Here is a 13,217-nt window from a genome sequence, read left to right as displayed (position 1 = left end):
TTCGTCCTAGAGATTTCCTTCTGTAAATCCTGTCCCTGTCTCGCATCCGGTCCTCACATTCGGCTCTGATGAAGTACGATAGTCTTAATTGAGCTCGCTTTGAGTTGACTCGTAGCGTTCTGCATACTGATATCGGTGTTACCATTCTTGAAATCCCATACCTGACCAATACGAGGATCAGCTTAGAAGACAGCAACGGCGACATGACGACGTCTCGAGAAGCTGATACTCACTCGCTTGTAGAGGAAACCACCACCTAGGACTTGGAATGCCCATCCGACTGTGGCGATCGTTCCGAAGACCGCAGCGAGGATATGTCCTTGTGAGAACATTGCGATGGTGTTGATCAATCCCGCAGACCCAGTCGCTATGCGACAATTAGCAAGGTGAGATCTGAATCTATGCACATAGCTGACTCACATGGAATGCCGACAAGCATATAGATGGAATAGAGGAGGTGGAAACCGCCAAACAGGAAGTAGATATCTGCGAAAGTCAGCCAACCTGCGTGATGATCCAACGAATCTGGGCTCACAGAAGAAAATGGCCATTGTCTTTCCCTCTGTCCTACAGTATCCCAGATAGATAGGTCTGAACCAAAGGATGAAAGATGCTCCGCCAATCACCACGACATAACTCGCTGAACTCGCCATGTCCGCGCTGGGCAAATATCACTATCAGTTGGAGTCTCATACCACTGCCGAGGTTGTGAAGCTCACCCTCCTTCCGAGCTTCCTGACACAAGTAGGAAGATGCATCCTAACAGGTTGATGATCAACGTCGCGGCGAGTGCGTACCATTGATATCCGATCAAAGTGATCGTTTGTCTTTTTGTTGAATCATCAATGATACTTGGGTCATAATGGACGAATGGGTAGACTATGAGGTACGACCTGTGATGAGCATTGTCATCTTCGTCAGACAGAGAGACAGTCGGGGACACTTACATGGTGGCCAGTTGTTCTGATAGTTCCCGGCTTGTTGTTGTCGCCTTGCAAATTCCTCTTCACGTCTGTTCAATTCCTCTTCCCTCCTTCTTAACTCCTCAGCTTTCTGATCCGTATTGTTTCCTCCATATGGATTTGAGGTAGACCCCCCAGCCCCTCGTTCGGTATCTTGAGTGGCGAATGAGAAGGTTGAGTCGTTCACTTGGGTTGTGAATGGGTCTCTGGCTGGATCGTCGAAAGGGTCGGTATCGAGCGTTGCGTGACCAGCAGTATCACTGAATGGGTCGGCTAGAAGCGGATAGTATCCCAAATTTAGTAGCTGTTCCAATCTGGCAGTACTGTCAGCTCACCCGCTGGTTTGTAAGACATTGTGTGTGTTTGATGTGAAGTAGGTGATGATGCTTGTTGTTGCAATAAAATGAAATAGAGATATTGTTGATCTTCATTCGGTCGCTCGTAGTGTCACTGCTGCTGAGAAGCGGTGGTGGTGGTGGACATGACGTTAAGGGGGACGCGCTTATCAAATACAAAGATGCTATAACAATGCCACGTGTGACTTGCCCATTATCATGTGCCTCCCTTCCCCCGCACTCCGTTCACATTTACAACAACATTCCTTCTTCACTCTACATTTGCATTCATCCATCTCATCCATCCAACTGATCATTTTGCAGATGTCAGACTCAGTACCCGAAGCGAGCGGCTCACAGTCTGCACCTACGACGACGACGACGACGACCCGTACTTCGGGGCGAGCTCGACACAAGTCTCAACGAGCTATCGAGTCTGAGGACACAAAACGTCTTTTGGCATCTCACGCCGCTGCATCCGCTACGAGGGAAGCATCATCGTCAGCGTCCACGGAGAATAAAGCCAAACCCATGCCCAAACCCCGAGGGAAGGGCAAGAAGAAGGAAGAGGTGTATTGCGTTTGTAAACAGAATACTGATGGTCCCATGATCGAGTGTGATGAGTGTAACGATTGGTGAGCTTGGCCGACCTAGTGGGAGGAGGGGGAGAGCTCACACTCCTTTGTAGGTTCCACTTTGGTTGCGTCAACTTGACAGACGAGGATGCGGAGAAGATCCGTACGTTCATCCTCTACCATGACTTTGACGATGGTCACTGATTCATCCTTGACAGACAAATACGTTTGTCCCGAGTGTGAGAAACGTACGGGAGAGAAGACTACACGTAAGTGGTCTTTCTTGCATCAACCGTATATACAAGTATATAGTGTATACTTTGTCCTGTCATGGATGTTTGGGCACAAGCATGATCATGGTCATGGTCTTGGTCATATCACGGTACAGTACAATGCTTGCAAGTGGTTTGTGCTATGACTGCGAACGTACTGTTGCATACTTGCTGCCATCCCTATATCCCCCTACACTTCCATGGACACCGGCTCACCTTCCGCATAGACACCTTCGATATCCAGACCTTCCCGTCTCCAACACCACCGCCTGGTATCACTGTAGCCCCGGCCAAGAGGAAGCAATCCAAACATGTCAAGGTGAGTCCGATCCTAATCTGGCCACATGCTAACGTTGTTAGTCCCCCGCTGCCAAGTCCGAGTCCGAGTCGGAGTCCGACTCCGAATCCGACGCCGATGCCTCATCTTCACATTCCCCTCCACCACCGAAGCGACGCCAACCTTCTCAAGACACGAAACGGAAAGTGCCCATCGATCGGAAACCATCGATATCTACAGGTGGTCTACCTCCAATGCGGAAGTATGTCCGAGAAAAGCTCGTTCCTTCGATCAAATCGCTCTTCAGTACAATAGAGGACGGAAAGGCTGAAGAGTACGCTGCGGAAGTGGAAGAGGCAATGTTCAAAAGTTTCAAGGAGACAGTCAACGGGAAGGAAACGGCCGGGACGAGATACAAGTGAGTTCATCCCCTTCCTGGGCGTTGCTAACGTCCCTCAGAACTCAGTTCAACCTCCTTCACTCCTCAATGACGAAAGGTCTCCGAGCTTCCCTCTCCGAATCAATCATCAACGGTTCTCTCACCCCTTCCCAAGTCGCCGTTCTCACCTCTGCCGACCTCGCATCGGAAGAACAGCTCGCTGCGATGGAACGTGCTAAACAGGCCGTGCTAGAACAACATGTTCGAGCGAAAGAGGATGTGACAACGATCAGACTAGGCAGAGATGGCTTTGAGAAAGTGGAAGATACACATGAGAAGGAGATGAAACTGCTTGCGGCGCAAGAGGAAGCAGCAAGAGTGAGAAGGGCCGAGGAAGCTAGGCGAGAGTCACCGGTCTCGGAAGTTCCGCAATCTCCTGTTGTACCGGATGTTCCTCGGATGACGCCGAAACGATCAGAATCCATCGACGTCGTGGGGTCTCCTGCAAATCAATTTGCTATGAAGTCTGCATGGGGAGAAGAGAAGGCCGATGATGCGCATGAGGAAGCCATGTTTGGCGCAGGCGGTGATCAGGAACTGGATCTGAGCGATATCGTACAAGGAGACGATGTCATTGATGATCTTCTAGAAGAGAAACTATTGGACGAGTCGCCCGGAGAGATGGACATATTCGAGGCAAAGCCAGTGGTCTGGTCAGGAGGGGTGAGTGCATGATTGAAGATGACCGAGCTAACGAGGCAGATATCAAATCCCGCGGACCCGTCACCCCATATCCCGCCTATGCAATTGCGCCTAATTTGTCGGTCGTCCCAATCCAACTGGTCGTTGCTACTACCTCATAAAACTATCGAGATCACCGGTCGAGTACCGACGAAAACATCGCTCCAGTTTCTCGGCGATACTCGACTCAACCCTGCGAAGGAACTCATTACAGTTGCGTTCTCGCTGGATCAGAAAGCTTCCCAGGACGAGGCGAAGGCATGGGAGGCTTTGATCGAGTACTTGATCAGCAGAGAGTGAGTACATGAATTCAAGAGGTTTGTGCTAACGAATCGTAGTCGTCACGCTATCTATCTGCCGTACGGAGAGAGACCACCCCAAGGCGCAGCGAAGGAACTGTACATGATTCCTTTACGACCGAATGATCCAGCACCCGACTTCACAGATCTCATAGATGGCTTCTCTCTTCCTGCTAAAGGAAGACCGGCATCTCTGTTCCTCGGTGTCTTTATCGCGAACAGACAGTCGACCTCGGTATCTCTTCCTGCTCCGGCCCAAGCTCCAGCTCCTCGAGCTCCCCTTCCTGCCGCAGCTGCAGCGCCCACTATCGAAAGTGAGAAGCTCAAAGCGCTTATGGCTAGTCTCAATCCGACAATGCTACAAGGTCTAGTCGGCGGATCTACCCCTCCCCAAGGATCTTTTACACCGATAGCAGGATCTTCCACGCCAATGCCACCGCCAAACTTCCCTCCTTTCCCACCACCGCAACTACCTCATTCCTCGCAAGGATATTCGCCTTACCCACCTCCACCTCCGGCAGACCCTTACGTATCAATGAGCGGATCGTATTCGCCTCATATGGGAGGACCATATCAACCGCCGCGACAGAATGGTCCACCACCGCCTCCACCACCATCCTCATCCCGACAGAGAGGGTTTGACAGGGAAAGGGATAATGGATGGGGTTCGAGAGGTGGCGATAGACGATATTAGCTCCAAATGTTGTATCGGACGGATGTATCGTGTCTTAGCTATACGTATCTGATGTCCGACGAGATGGACGACATAACATAACATATAACTTATCTGACGCCCATATGCATAAACGAGAAACCAGATTGTGCGAAAACAAAAATAGAAATGCTGCCACTAAGTTTCAACTTTTCGGCAACCAGACCTTTGCCGAATGAGCAACAAAGTGAATGTCACAAGTAGGCGACTTTGAACATTGTTGATGTTGCTACATCTCATTTCGTTTCCACATAATCAGTTGAACTTACTCACCAAGCACTCGCACTGGCATACGCGCGGTCTGGTCTTACCGCCTGGGATGGTACAGGTCTACAAGAAGACGCATTCGTAGTATGTCGCAAGCTCCTACCTCGGAATGGACATCAGTTAGTCGGTTGTATGGTCATTGAGCTAATTCGTCTACTATCAACGCTAGTCCCGACCCACCACCTACTCCTCTACTCGCCTTCTTCCTCCGATATCCCAACCCGTTCGCCCGACACGTCTTATCTGTCGACGTACTTGATCGAACAGTAAACACAACCACTGGACAAATCCATACTACTCGATTGATACTGAAAAGAGGTATCTTACCCAAATGGGCAACGAGATGGTTACCCAATGCCGGTCTATCGGGAGGGCGAGGGTTGGATGCGTGGATATTAGAAGAGAGCATTATAGATCCTCCAGGCTGGGGTGTCGGATCAAGTCATCAAGCGATGGAAGATAGCAACGATACTGAAGAAGAGATGGAATTTAGACGTCAACCGAGATTGAGAGTACAACAGGGGAATTTGAATCATCGGAAATTGATGCATATCATCGAATCGGGAGAACTGAGAGCGGGTCCAAATGGGTGAGTCCAAGTCCAAATCTCTGCTCGTCTCTCAGCGAAGTCAAACTTGAGAGAGAGGGGGAAAAGGGGACGAGGAATGGAGGAAAGTGGTAGTAACGGACCTAAGCTGATGTTTGTACCAACTTTGCGCTTCCCTCCGCTATAGCACAACAACACATCATACGAAAGCTGAGGTACGATCACATTTCGGAGGTGCTTGGTCGGATTTGATAAGAGGGAGAATTGAGTCGTATGGCGTTGGGAGGTTTGAAGGTAATTCAGAGACCGTGAGTGGAACTCGATTCTTTCCTTTCCTCACCTCAGCAGGAGGTCGACCCCTGTCTTCCCCCTTTCGACGCAGTCAGGCGTCTCTTGCTTCATCTCCTCATGCGGACACTTTCCGCCAGCCGCTATCAGCAATGGAAATCTGTACTGAGATTTGCGTTTCAATCCTCTTGACAGTCCCGAAAAGGAATGTCCCTCATCCTCACCCTTCTTCGTAATCGCCATCCACTCCCCGAAACTGCCGAATTCGAATTTTACCCACCCCCACCACCAGGTTTCAAGGAAAGCTGGCTAGATCTACCGGAAGCTTCTAAAACAAGTTCGAGCGCTTCGACGCACAAAGAAGGTTCGCCGAGGAGTTTCTTCCTTTCCCCGAGGAGTCTGGCAGCTTGGGCGAGGGCAAGAGCGAGAGCAGGGAGGGGGTCACAGGATGCAGATGTAGATCAAGATCAGGATCAGGTGGGGTCGAAAGGTCGAGATCTGTAGTAGTGGTAGGAGATAAAGATAGGAAGAAGGACTCAAATTACATGATTGACGGATATAACTGTATGCATATACTTTGGCATTGAATTGTGAGAAGAGAGCAGGTGGAAGGCGACTTGTATGTTATTTCGGCACAGCTGAAACCTAGTCCTAACGTGGGCGATGAGTTACTATTGATGCGGTCGCTCAGACGAGAGTATCACTTCGATTTAGCAGAAATGTATCTGATATGCGAGTGCGAGAGACTTGTGCAAAAGTCAAGAAATCCTGGACCTTTAAATATCGAGATGTTCTCCTACTCCGATCAGAGTGCAGCTGCACCACGTATCATGGGCTCTTTGGTGAGCGACTCGATCAAGAGTCTGAGAGCGTCTTTGTAGGACCCATTAACAACGGACCAGCCTAGAGTGCGACAACGCTTGATTACCCCAAAATGCATCGGGACTACTTAAAGTCTGATAACATCCGTTTTCTCCTTTGCTGTCCAGCGCTCCACGCCATCCCAGGTTCCTATTCTCAAACTTAGATGAGAAGCTTCTCAATCTCGTTCTGCGACACACAAACACAATATCAGCATCCATGCCTTCTAGATGGAAGGAAAGCCGAACCCACCTTGACAGCCTGGATCTGGGCGTTCAACTCCCTAGCCTCGTTAGTGGTGACACTAGCGGCTATGACGGGTCGTGAGACACCACAAGCTCGACCGAGGGCAGTCTTGGAGGGCAAGAAGACGTAAGGAACGTTCTTGTCCTCGCAGAGGAGAGGGAGATGGAGGACGATCTCGATAGGCTCGACGTCGGCGGTCATGACGATGAATTCACAGATACCTCGGTTAAGAGTCTTGGTCGCTTCGTTAGCACTGAGCGTGAAGGTAAGAGTATCAGCATGTTGTGCAAACGAGAATAAAAGGACCGGAAAAAGGATAAGAGAAATGGATGGAGGACATCACTCACCCCTTCTTGAGCTGCTTGTAGTGCTGAGCTTGCTGGATGAGATCGAGGATCTACAAGGGGAACAGAGTAATCAGCAAAAACTCCACGACACAATCTTTGCTCCTGAGCGAAGATACGACCAGATATTAGATCGTAGTCGCACTTACCTGGTTGGTGAGCTGGGCGTTGGCCAAAGGGAAAGCCTTGGGGTTGGGTTGGGAAGCCATTATATCGGTATGTTGTTTGTTTGTTTTGGGAGGGTAGTTGGATGTATATTTGACCTCACTTGAAGATCCCTGGTCTTGGTTGTTTTGTAGAGGAAAGGAGGCAAGTTAGCAATTTTGGTTTTGATGTTAGCGAAGATCTCATCCACTGTCTGTCTCTGGAACGTATAGTCAAGTTTGAAAGTGAAAGTGGTGGAGGAGTATTTGGTGGGATAAAATATGATAAATTGTTGCTACTAGATATTCTCGGAGTATTGATGGAGTATCCGTGCGGGCATGTCCGCTTGGTGTCGGGTAGCGAAGCAGCAGTAACAGGTCCGACGCGATCATGGTCGAGTGAATGACCACCACAACAGCTCTAGTGCACAGTCAGATACAACGATACAACAGCGCAGCTATAGCTGATTACCTTTACTTTGCCGTGCACACTACATGAACCTCGACAACACAGCAAATACACCAAAATAGTCTCATTGGCTTTACACACAACACTTGTCGCTCCGAGACACTCACCGACAATCCCTTGTCTCGCTCAGACTAGCATACCTCCACACTACCCACACACTCACCCATATGACAGGAGGTGCATTCTTCGCTCCCAGCGGGGGAGACGAGGAATACGACTTGGATGAGAATGGCGCAGAGAGACATTCCGTACAGTGGATAGGGACGGCAGGAGTCAAAGGACCGAGATGGGCTAGAATGCCTTTGTTGACCGTTGGGATGTTAGGTATACAGGTGGGTGTTCTGTGGTCATGCCCCCTCATGAGAGCTATAAGCAGGAGGGCGACTTATGCCGAACAGCGAAGAACGGTGGACATTACTATGGTTTGGGGCGGTGCTGATCAGTGTCGTTCTTTGACCAACCAGTGCGTTTGGTCTATAGAAATGGGCTATGCCTCACCCTACCTGCTCGAACTTGGACTCTCCAAATCCTTCATGTCACTAGTGTTCATGGCCGGTCCTTTATCAGGTCTCATCGTCCAACCCCTCATTGGAATATTCGCCGACAGATCACGTTCCCCCCTCGGTCGTAGAAGACCGTTCATGTTGATAGGCTGTGCGATCTGCGTCTCAGCTATGATGCTACTCGGTTGGACGAGGGAGATATCGAGCTTGATCGGTGGGGGGAAGGGATTGGCGATCGCACTGGCTGTGTGGGCGATTTATCTGATCGATTTTAGTATCAATGCGGTCATGAGTACGGATAGAGCGTTGGTGGTGGATACTCTCCCACCGAGAGAACAGGAAGAGGGAAGTGCATGGGCAGGAAGAATGTTTGGCTTGGGAAGTGTAGCTGGGTTCTTTGTGTGAGTGGCCCGCCTCCGACACCTAGATACGTCCTCCTGCACTATTCGGGATCACCTTGACTGAATTAATTCCGTTTGCAGAGGCAACCTTGACCTCCCACCGGTGTTGGGCTTTCTCGGCAACACTCAACTGCAAATATTGTCTTTCCTCACAAGTGCCATGCTTATGATCTCACATACTTTCACCTCTTGGGCTGTGTCAGAAAGAGTCCTTTTCCGCGACGAGTGAGTGCCAGCCTTACTTATTCTAACGTCTCTGTCCTGACATAACGTTCCTCCCCTAGCCGACCACAATCCAAGAATGGCTTCAAATCCAATCTCAAGTCAATATGGGATAACATGTTCTCCTTACCTCCTGGTATCAGAACGGTCTGCATAATCCAATTCTTCGCGTCGTGAGTTTCCAGTCGCCGAAATCATTGAGCTGGATATTGACTTCAGCTCGCGCAGGCTCGGGTGGTTCCCCATCCTCTTCTTCACCACCGTCTGGGTGTCGGAGATATACAAAGCTTCTGTACCGATGGGCGATACCGACCCAACAGTTTTCGATGGCGAAGCAGTCAGATCAGGCTCTCGAGCTCTACTTCTACAATCGCTCGTTAACATCGTCACTTCCATCGGATTTCCTTTCCTAGTTTCAGAATCTGGTGTTCAGCCAGAAGCCTCCCACGCCTATACCTCTCTGAATGGCACAACCGAGACAGATGCTCAGCCGCCCAACTCGGCACTGTGGAAAAGAGCGAAGGAAGATATTGAGAGTGGTGGTTTTGTGAAGCGCACAATGGCTTGGGTTGGAGGAATTGCTCAAAGTATGAAAGATGGCTCAGCTTGGGTCTTGCCCATCAAGGGATTGACTTTGATAAAGGTCTGGTGGATATCCCAATTCGTGTTTGCGGGAGCGATGGCTGCGAGCTGGTACGTGGCATATCTGCGCGTCAAGACTAGCGCTTACCCGATCACAGGTTCGTGACCACCGTAAGTGGAGCGTACTTGGTCATTGCAGTGACGGGGTTTTGCTGGGCATTATCACAATGTGAGTCAAAGTACAATGGTCCAAGGTTGTCACTGACATACGTATTTCTATAGGGGCTCCGTACTCTCTGGTAGGTTGATCTGCAGATCCGATGCGGGCTCTAGCTAACCTTTTGCAGCTTGGCGAGCTGATCCTCATTGACGGATCCATCGACCGCTCTCAACCGATCAGCCTCGTCCGACCTCGCGCTTCTGCCGATAGCCGGCGGTCTATCTCCGAAAGACAGCGAGCCCTTTCCCCTGTACCTCATATCATCGCGTCCAGCACCGATGTCTCTGCGCATTCCACACCACTTCATTCCCGTCATCCGTCGCGAGTGTCGTTTGAGCTCAACGGAGAGAAGGGCCTCAGTCGTCCGACAAGTGCCAATGGGGAAAAATCTGGATCTTCACCCGGACATCAATCCCGCCCATCAAGTGGAGGTTTATCTCCGCTTATCATTCAGGGTGAAAGTCCTGCGGAACCAGAACTCGGTTCGACTGTCATCGTTCGACATTCCAACGACGGTCTGTCGGAAGATGGAGATACTTCCTTGGAGGAGTTAGATCACGAGCTGGCTCGTGCGTCACCTATCAGTTCGAGGCATTCAGGCGATATACATCGTCAGACAGGATCGGGCAGAGGTACTGCAGACAAAGCGGGAGTCATTCTCGGTATCCACAATGTCTTCTTGGTATTACCACAATTCATCGTCACATTCCTAAGCGCTATCATCTTCTATCTCATGGAACCGGACAAATCATTGCCGAGTCATCGACCGGGAACTATACCCATATCGACGAATACAACCACTTCCGATATAACAGATGTGACGGAAGATATGGCGAGAAGAACAGTAGATCTGATCTTGTTGAAGACTAGAGCGGAGGGAGTGGTAGGAGACGCTTCGAGTCCTGATGCTGTAGGGTTAATCTTCAGAATTGGAGGAGTGAGTGCTGCGATTGGAGGGTATCTGTGTTGGAGGCTGTCAAGAGACTGGGCGAGCGGTAAGGGGATTTGAGGGTTGTTGTATAGTATCATTAGATTGTATCGTTTAGCAGACAACATGTAGGTGGCTTGCATGCATGCATACAACACGACACGTCAATGGAAGGTGACCGCTCATAGTTGTCAAGGTATAGGTTAGCGAGGTATGGTGCATGCACCTCACTCCCATGTTCGAATAAATGCCAGGTACACTACATATCGGTGACTTGTTTTCAGTCACGCCGAGATTAGGCACGCTCTCCGGATCTGGCAAACGGTGACAATATGGCGTGAATGACACGTGTCGGGGATTCAGGAATCAATCATAAAAATGAGTTTGAGTTTTAGCGCGTTTTGTTGTTTTGATGAAGGAGGAGACAGTGGGATGGACGGGATGGGATGGGTTGGAATGGTGTACAGAGTTTTTTTTCTCTTCTTTTGCCTTGCTCCATCCATACGGTACATCATCTCGATCCAAACATTGACTTTGTGTTTGTTTTGTTCGACAAGTTGTGTTTCGTATTCATACACATCTCTGTGCCGAAACAGCGCTTCCCATTCCACTCTTTAGTTAACAAGCTCAATTCACGCTCTTTACTCGCCTCTCCGTCTCCAACTTGATCGCGTGCGCGTGCACATAAATACCCCACTTATCTCGACCCACCAACTCCCCCACAATGGCATCGCCTTACACCTCCCGACCACATACGCCGGCAGGTATATCCCCCAGAGGATCATATACCAACCTCTCTGCAGCGTACGAAGCGTCCACTCCATCGGGGATCGCGACTCCTCAATTTCAGCTCAAAGATGAGAAGGAGAGGATGAAAGCTGAATTGGAAGTTCAGGCTGCTTTGCTGAAAGCGGCCGATGGGGCGGAAAAGGCTAAAAAGGAAGAAGCGGCAATGCCAGCTGCTTCTCCAGGTGAGTATGAGGAGTCTATCTCGCAACAAACCCCAGTACAATGAGAGGGTACAGAGGTGGACATGGACATAACTGATCTGATGTATTTTGTTGGGAAATGCTCGTAGTTTGGCCAATTCTCAGTTATTGTACCGCCTCTATCTTGATGACAGTAGTCAACAAGTTTGTCGTATCAGGCCATCAATTCACAATGACATTCTTGCGTGAGTCACCAGTGTCGCAATCAGGAGACGAACTCGAGCTGACTTTGAACAACCCCCGCACAGTCCTCACGATCCAATCGCTCGTTTGTGTTACTTGCGTATGGACAGTCAAGCGAATAGGTATCATCACCTGTAAGTTCTCAATGCAATGCTTATCAAGGATTCAGCGCACTAGCTGACATCACTTGTCCTCTGAATGTTGTAGTTCGGGACTTCGATTGGGTCGACGCAAAGACTTGGTTCCCCGTATCGTTCTTGCTCGTCGCTGTGATTTACACCGGATCAAAATCGCTCCAATTCCTCTCTATCCCCGTCTACACGTGAGTTCAATCTATTCAAACGCCCATTTGATCTACTCGGTTAGGCGGGGTTGCCGCTCTAGTCGCCTTGTTGCTCTTCTACGTTTATGATCCCAAGCTAATGTCTGCTGCCCCTCCTTCAGCATCTTCAAAAACCTCACCATCATCCTCATCGCATATGGGGAAGTCCTCTGGTTCGGCGGCTCCGTGACCGGTCTCACCCTCGTTGCCTTCTTCCTCATGGTCGGTTCCTCCGTCATTGCAGCTTGGGCGGACATCTCGACCACTCTCGCTCGATTGTCTGAAGGTGTGGCTCTCGTCGATCCTACTTCCGGAGCCGATGTGCCCCTCCCCACGACCGTGATTGGAAGTTTGAACGCCGGTTACGTCTGGATGTTCATCAACTGTATTGCTTCGGCTGCTTATGTGAGTGTGACCGCCGTCGACTTACCTTTTTCCACGAGCAGATACTGACTTGGTTTGGCTTATTCGTGTTATAGGTCCTTTTCATGAGGAAACGAATCAAGGCTACTGGATTCAAAGACTGGGATTCCATGTTCTACAACAACTTGCTCTCCATCCCTGTTCTCCTCGTCTTCTCCCTCCTTGTCGAAGATTGGGGATCTGCATCTTTCGCTCGAAACTTGTGAGTTTTCGTGTACCTTGACCTAACCATTGCAAGGTGGACTGCAGCTGACAATATATGTTACTTCCATTTCAGCCCTGAGGTCGGACGATCTTTCTTGCTTTCTGCAATCGTGTTCTCCGGAGCTGTGGCGGTGTTCATCTCCTATTCTACAGCGTGGTGTGTAAGAACTTGCGGTTCAACCACCTACTCCATGGTTGGCGCTTTGAACAAGTGAGTGTGGCAACACTTAGCATAGTAGGAGGAATGGAAGCTGATCCTGCGTTCGTAGACTCCCCGTCGCTGCTTCTGGTATCTTGTTCTTCGGTGACCCTGCAAACTTTGGAAATGTCGCTGCGATCGGAGTTGGCGGTATCGCCGGTGTCGTTTATGCCGTCGCTAAGACGGCCCAAGCGAAGATTGACAAGGCAAAGCAAACTCGACCGGGGGACAGTAAGGCGTAAGCAACGGGCGCGTTGCGTTGCGTTTGACTTTCGGATACTTTGCGGGAAAAGGAGAGGGGAGAGGGGAAGGTGGGAGGTGGAT

At 50.0% G+C, this 13,217-nt stretch overlaps 7 protein-coding genes across 7 annotated transcripts; 5 read left to right on the top strand and 2 right to left on the bottom strand.

The window, feature by feature from the left end:
* Window positions 1-53: 53 nt before the first annotated feature.
* On the bottom strand, window positions 54-1,316 carry CI109_103784 (uncharacterized protein; the record flags this gene model as incomplete). The annotated part of the gene is made up of 7 exons (XM_032001713.1): window positions 54-161; window positions 234-367; window positions 421-486; window positions 536-660; window positions 720-879; window positions 948-1,235; window positions 1,298-1,316. The coding sequence occupies 7 exons, from the start codon at window positions 1,314-1,316 to the stop codon at window positions 54-56; spliced, it is 900 nt and encodes a 299-aa protein (XP_031863876.1).
* Window positions 1,317-1,621: 305 nt separating this feature from the next.
* CI109_103783 (uncharacterized protein) lies at window positions 1,622-2,843 on the top strand (the record flags this gene model as incomplete). The annotated part of the gene is made up of 5 exons (XM_032001714.2): window positions 1,622-1,932; window positions 1,986-2,035; window positions 2,091-2,141; window positions 2,372-2,463; window positions 2,505-2,843. 5 exons carry the CDS (start codon window positions 1,622-1,624, stop codon window positions 2,841-2,843), a joined length of 843 nt encoding a protein of 280 aa, XP_031863877.2.
* Window positions 2,844-2,908: 65 nt separating this feature from the next.
* Window positions 2,909-4,534, top strand: CI109_103782 (uncharacterized protein; the record flags this gene model as incomplete). Its single annotated transcript, XM_065967364.1, has 3 exons — window positions 2,909-3,508; window positions 3,563-3,837; window positions 3,880-4,534. 3 exons carry the CDS (start codon window positions 2,909-2,911, stop codon window positions 4,532-4,534), a joined length of 1,530 nt encoding a protein of 509 aa, XP_065823436.1.
* Window positions 4,535-4,871: 337 nt separating this feature from the next.
* On the top strand, window positions 4,872-6,158 carry CI109_103781 (uncharacterized protein; the record flags this gene model as incomplete). The annotated part of the gene is made up of 4 exons (XM_032001715.1): window positions 4,872-4,903; window positions 4,989-5,408; window positions 5,554-5,674; window positions 5,850-6,158. The coding sequence occupies 4 exons, from the start codon at window positions 4,872-4,874 to the stop codon at window positions 6,156-6,158; spliced, it is 882 nt and encodes a 293-aa protein (XP_031863878.1).
* Window positions 6,159-6,677: 519 nt separating this feature from the next.
* Window positions 6,678-7,314, bottom strand: CI109_103780 (ribonucleoprotein-associated protein; the record flags this gene model as incomplete). Its single annotated transcript, XM_032001716.1, has 4 exons — window positions 6,678-6,704; window positions 6,768-7,014; window positions 7,109-7,158; window positions 7,255-7,314. The coding sequence occupies 4 exons, from the start codon at window positions 7,312-7,314 to the stop codon at window positions 6,678-6,680; spliced, it is 384 nt and encodes a 127-aa protein (XP_031863879.1).
* A 570-nt stretch (window positions 7,315-7,884) lies between these two features.
* On the top strand, window positions 7,885-10,654 carry CI109_103779 (uncharacterized protein; the record flags this gene model as incomplete). Its single annotated transcript, XM_032001717.1, has 8 exons — window positions 7,885-8,049; window positions 8,182-8,621; window positions 8,703-8,846; window positions 8,906-9,016; window positions 9,072-9,536; window positions 9,584-9,654; window positions 9,708-9,724; window positions 9,773-10,654. 8 exons carry the CDS (start codon window positions 7,885-7,887, stop codon window positions 10,652-10,654), a joined length of 2,295 nt encoding a protein of 764 aa, XP_031863880.1.
* Window positions 10,655-11,297: 643 nt separating this feature from the next.
* CI109_103778 (GDP-mannose transporter 2) lies at window positions 11,298-13,135 on the top strand (the record flags this gene model as incomplete). Its single annotated transcript, XM_032001718.1, has 8 exons — window positions 11,298-11,544; window positions 11,652-11,747; window positions 11,811-11,879; window positions 11,953-12,067; window positions 12,190-12,472; window positions 12,547-12,692; window positions 12,768-12,905; window positions 12,964-13,135. 8 exons carry the CDS (start codon window positions 11,298-11,300, stop codon window positions 13,133-13,135), a joined length of 1,266 nt encoding a protein of 421 aa, XP_031863881.1.
* Window positions 13,136-13,217: the final 82 nt, after the last annotated feature.

The sequence above is a fragment of the Kwoniella shandongensis genome, chromosome 6 (assembly GCF_008629635.2).
Source record: "Kwoniella shandongensis chromosome 6, complete sequence".
Taxonomy (NCBI): Eukaryota; Fungi; Basidiomycota; class Tremellomycetes; order Tremellales; family Cryptococcaceae; genus Kwoniella; species Kwoniella shandongensis.
The sequence above is the reverse complement of the archived record's forward strand: the minus strand, read 5'-3'. Positions and strand labels throughout refer to the sequence as shown.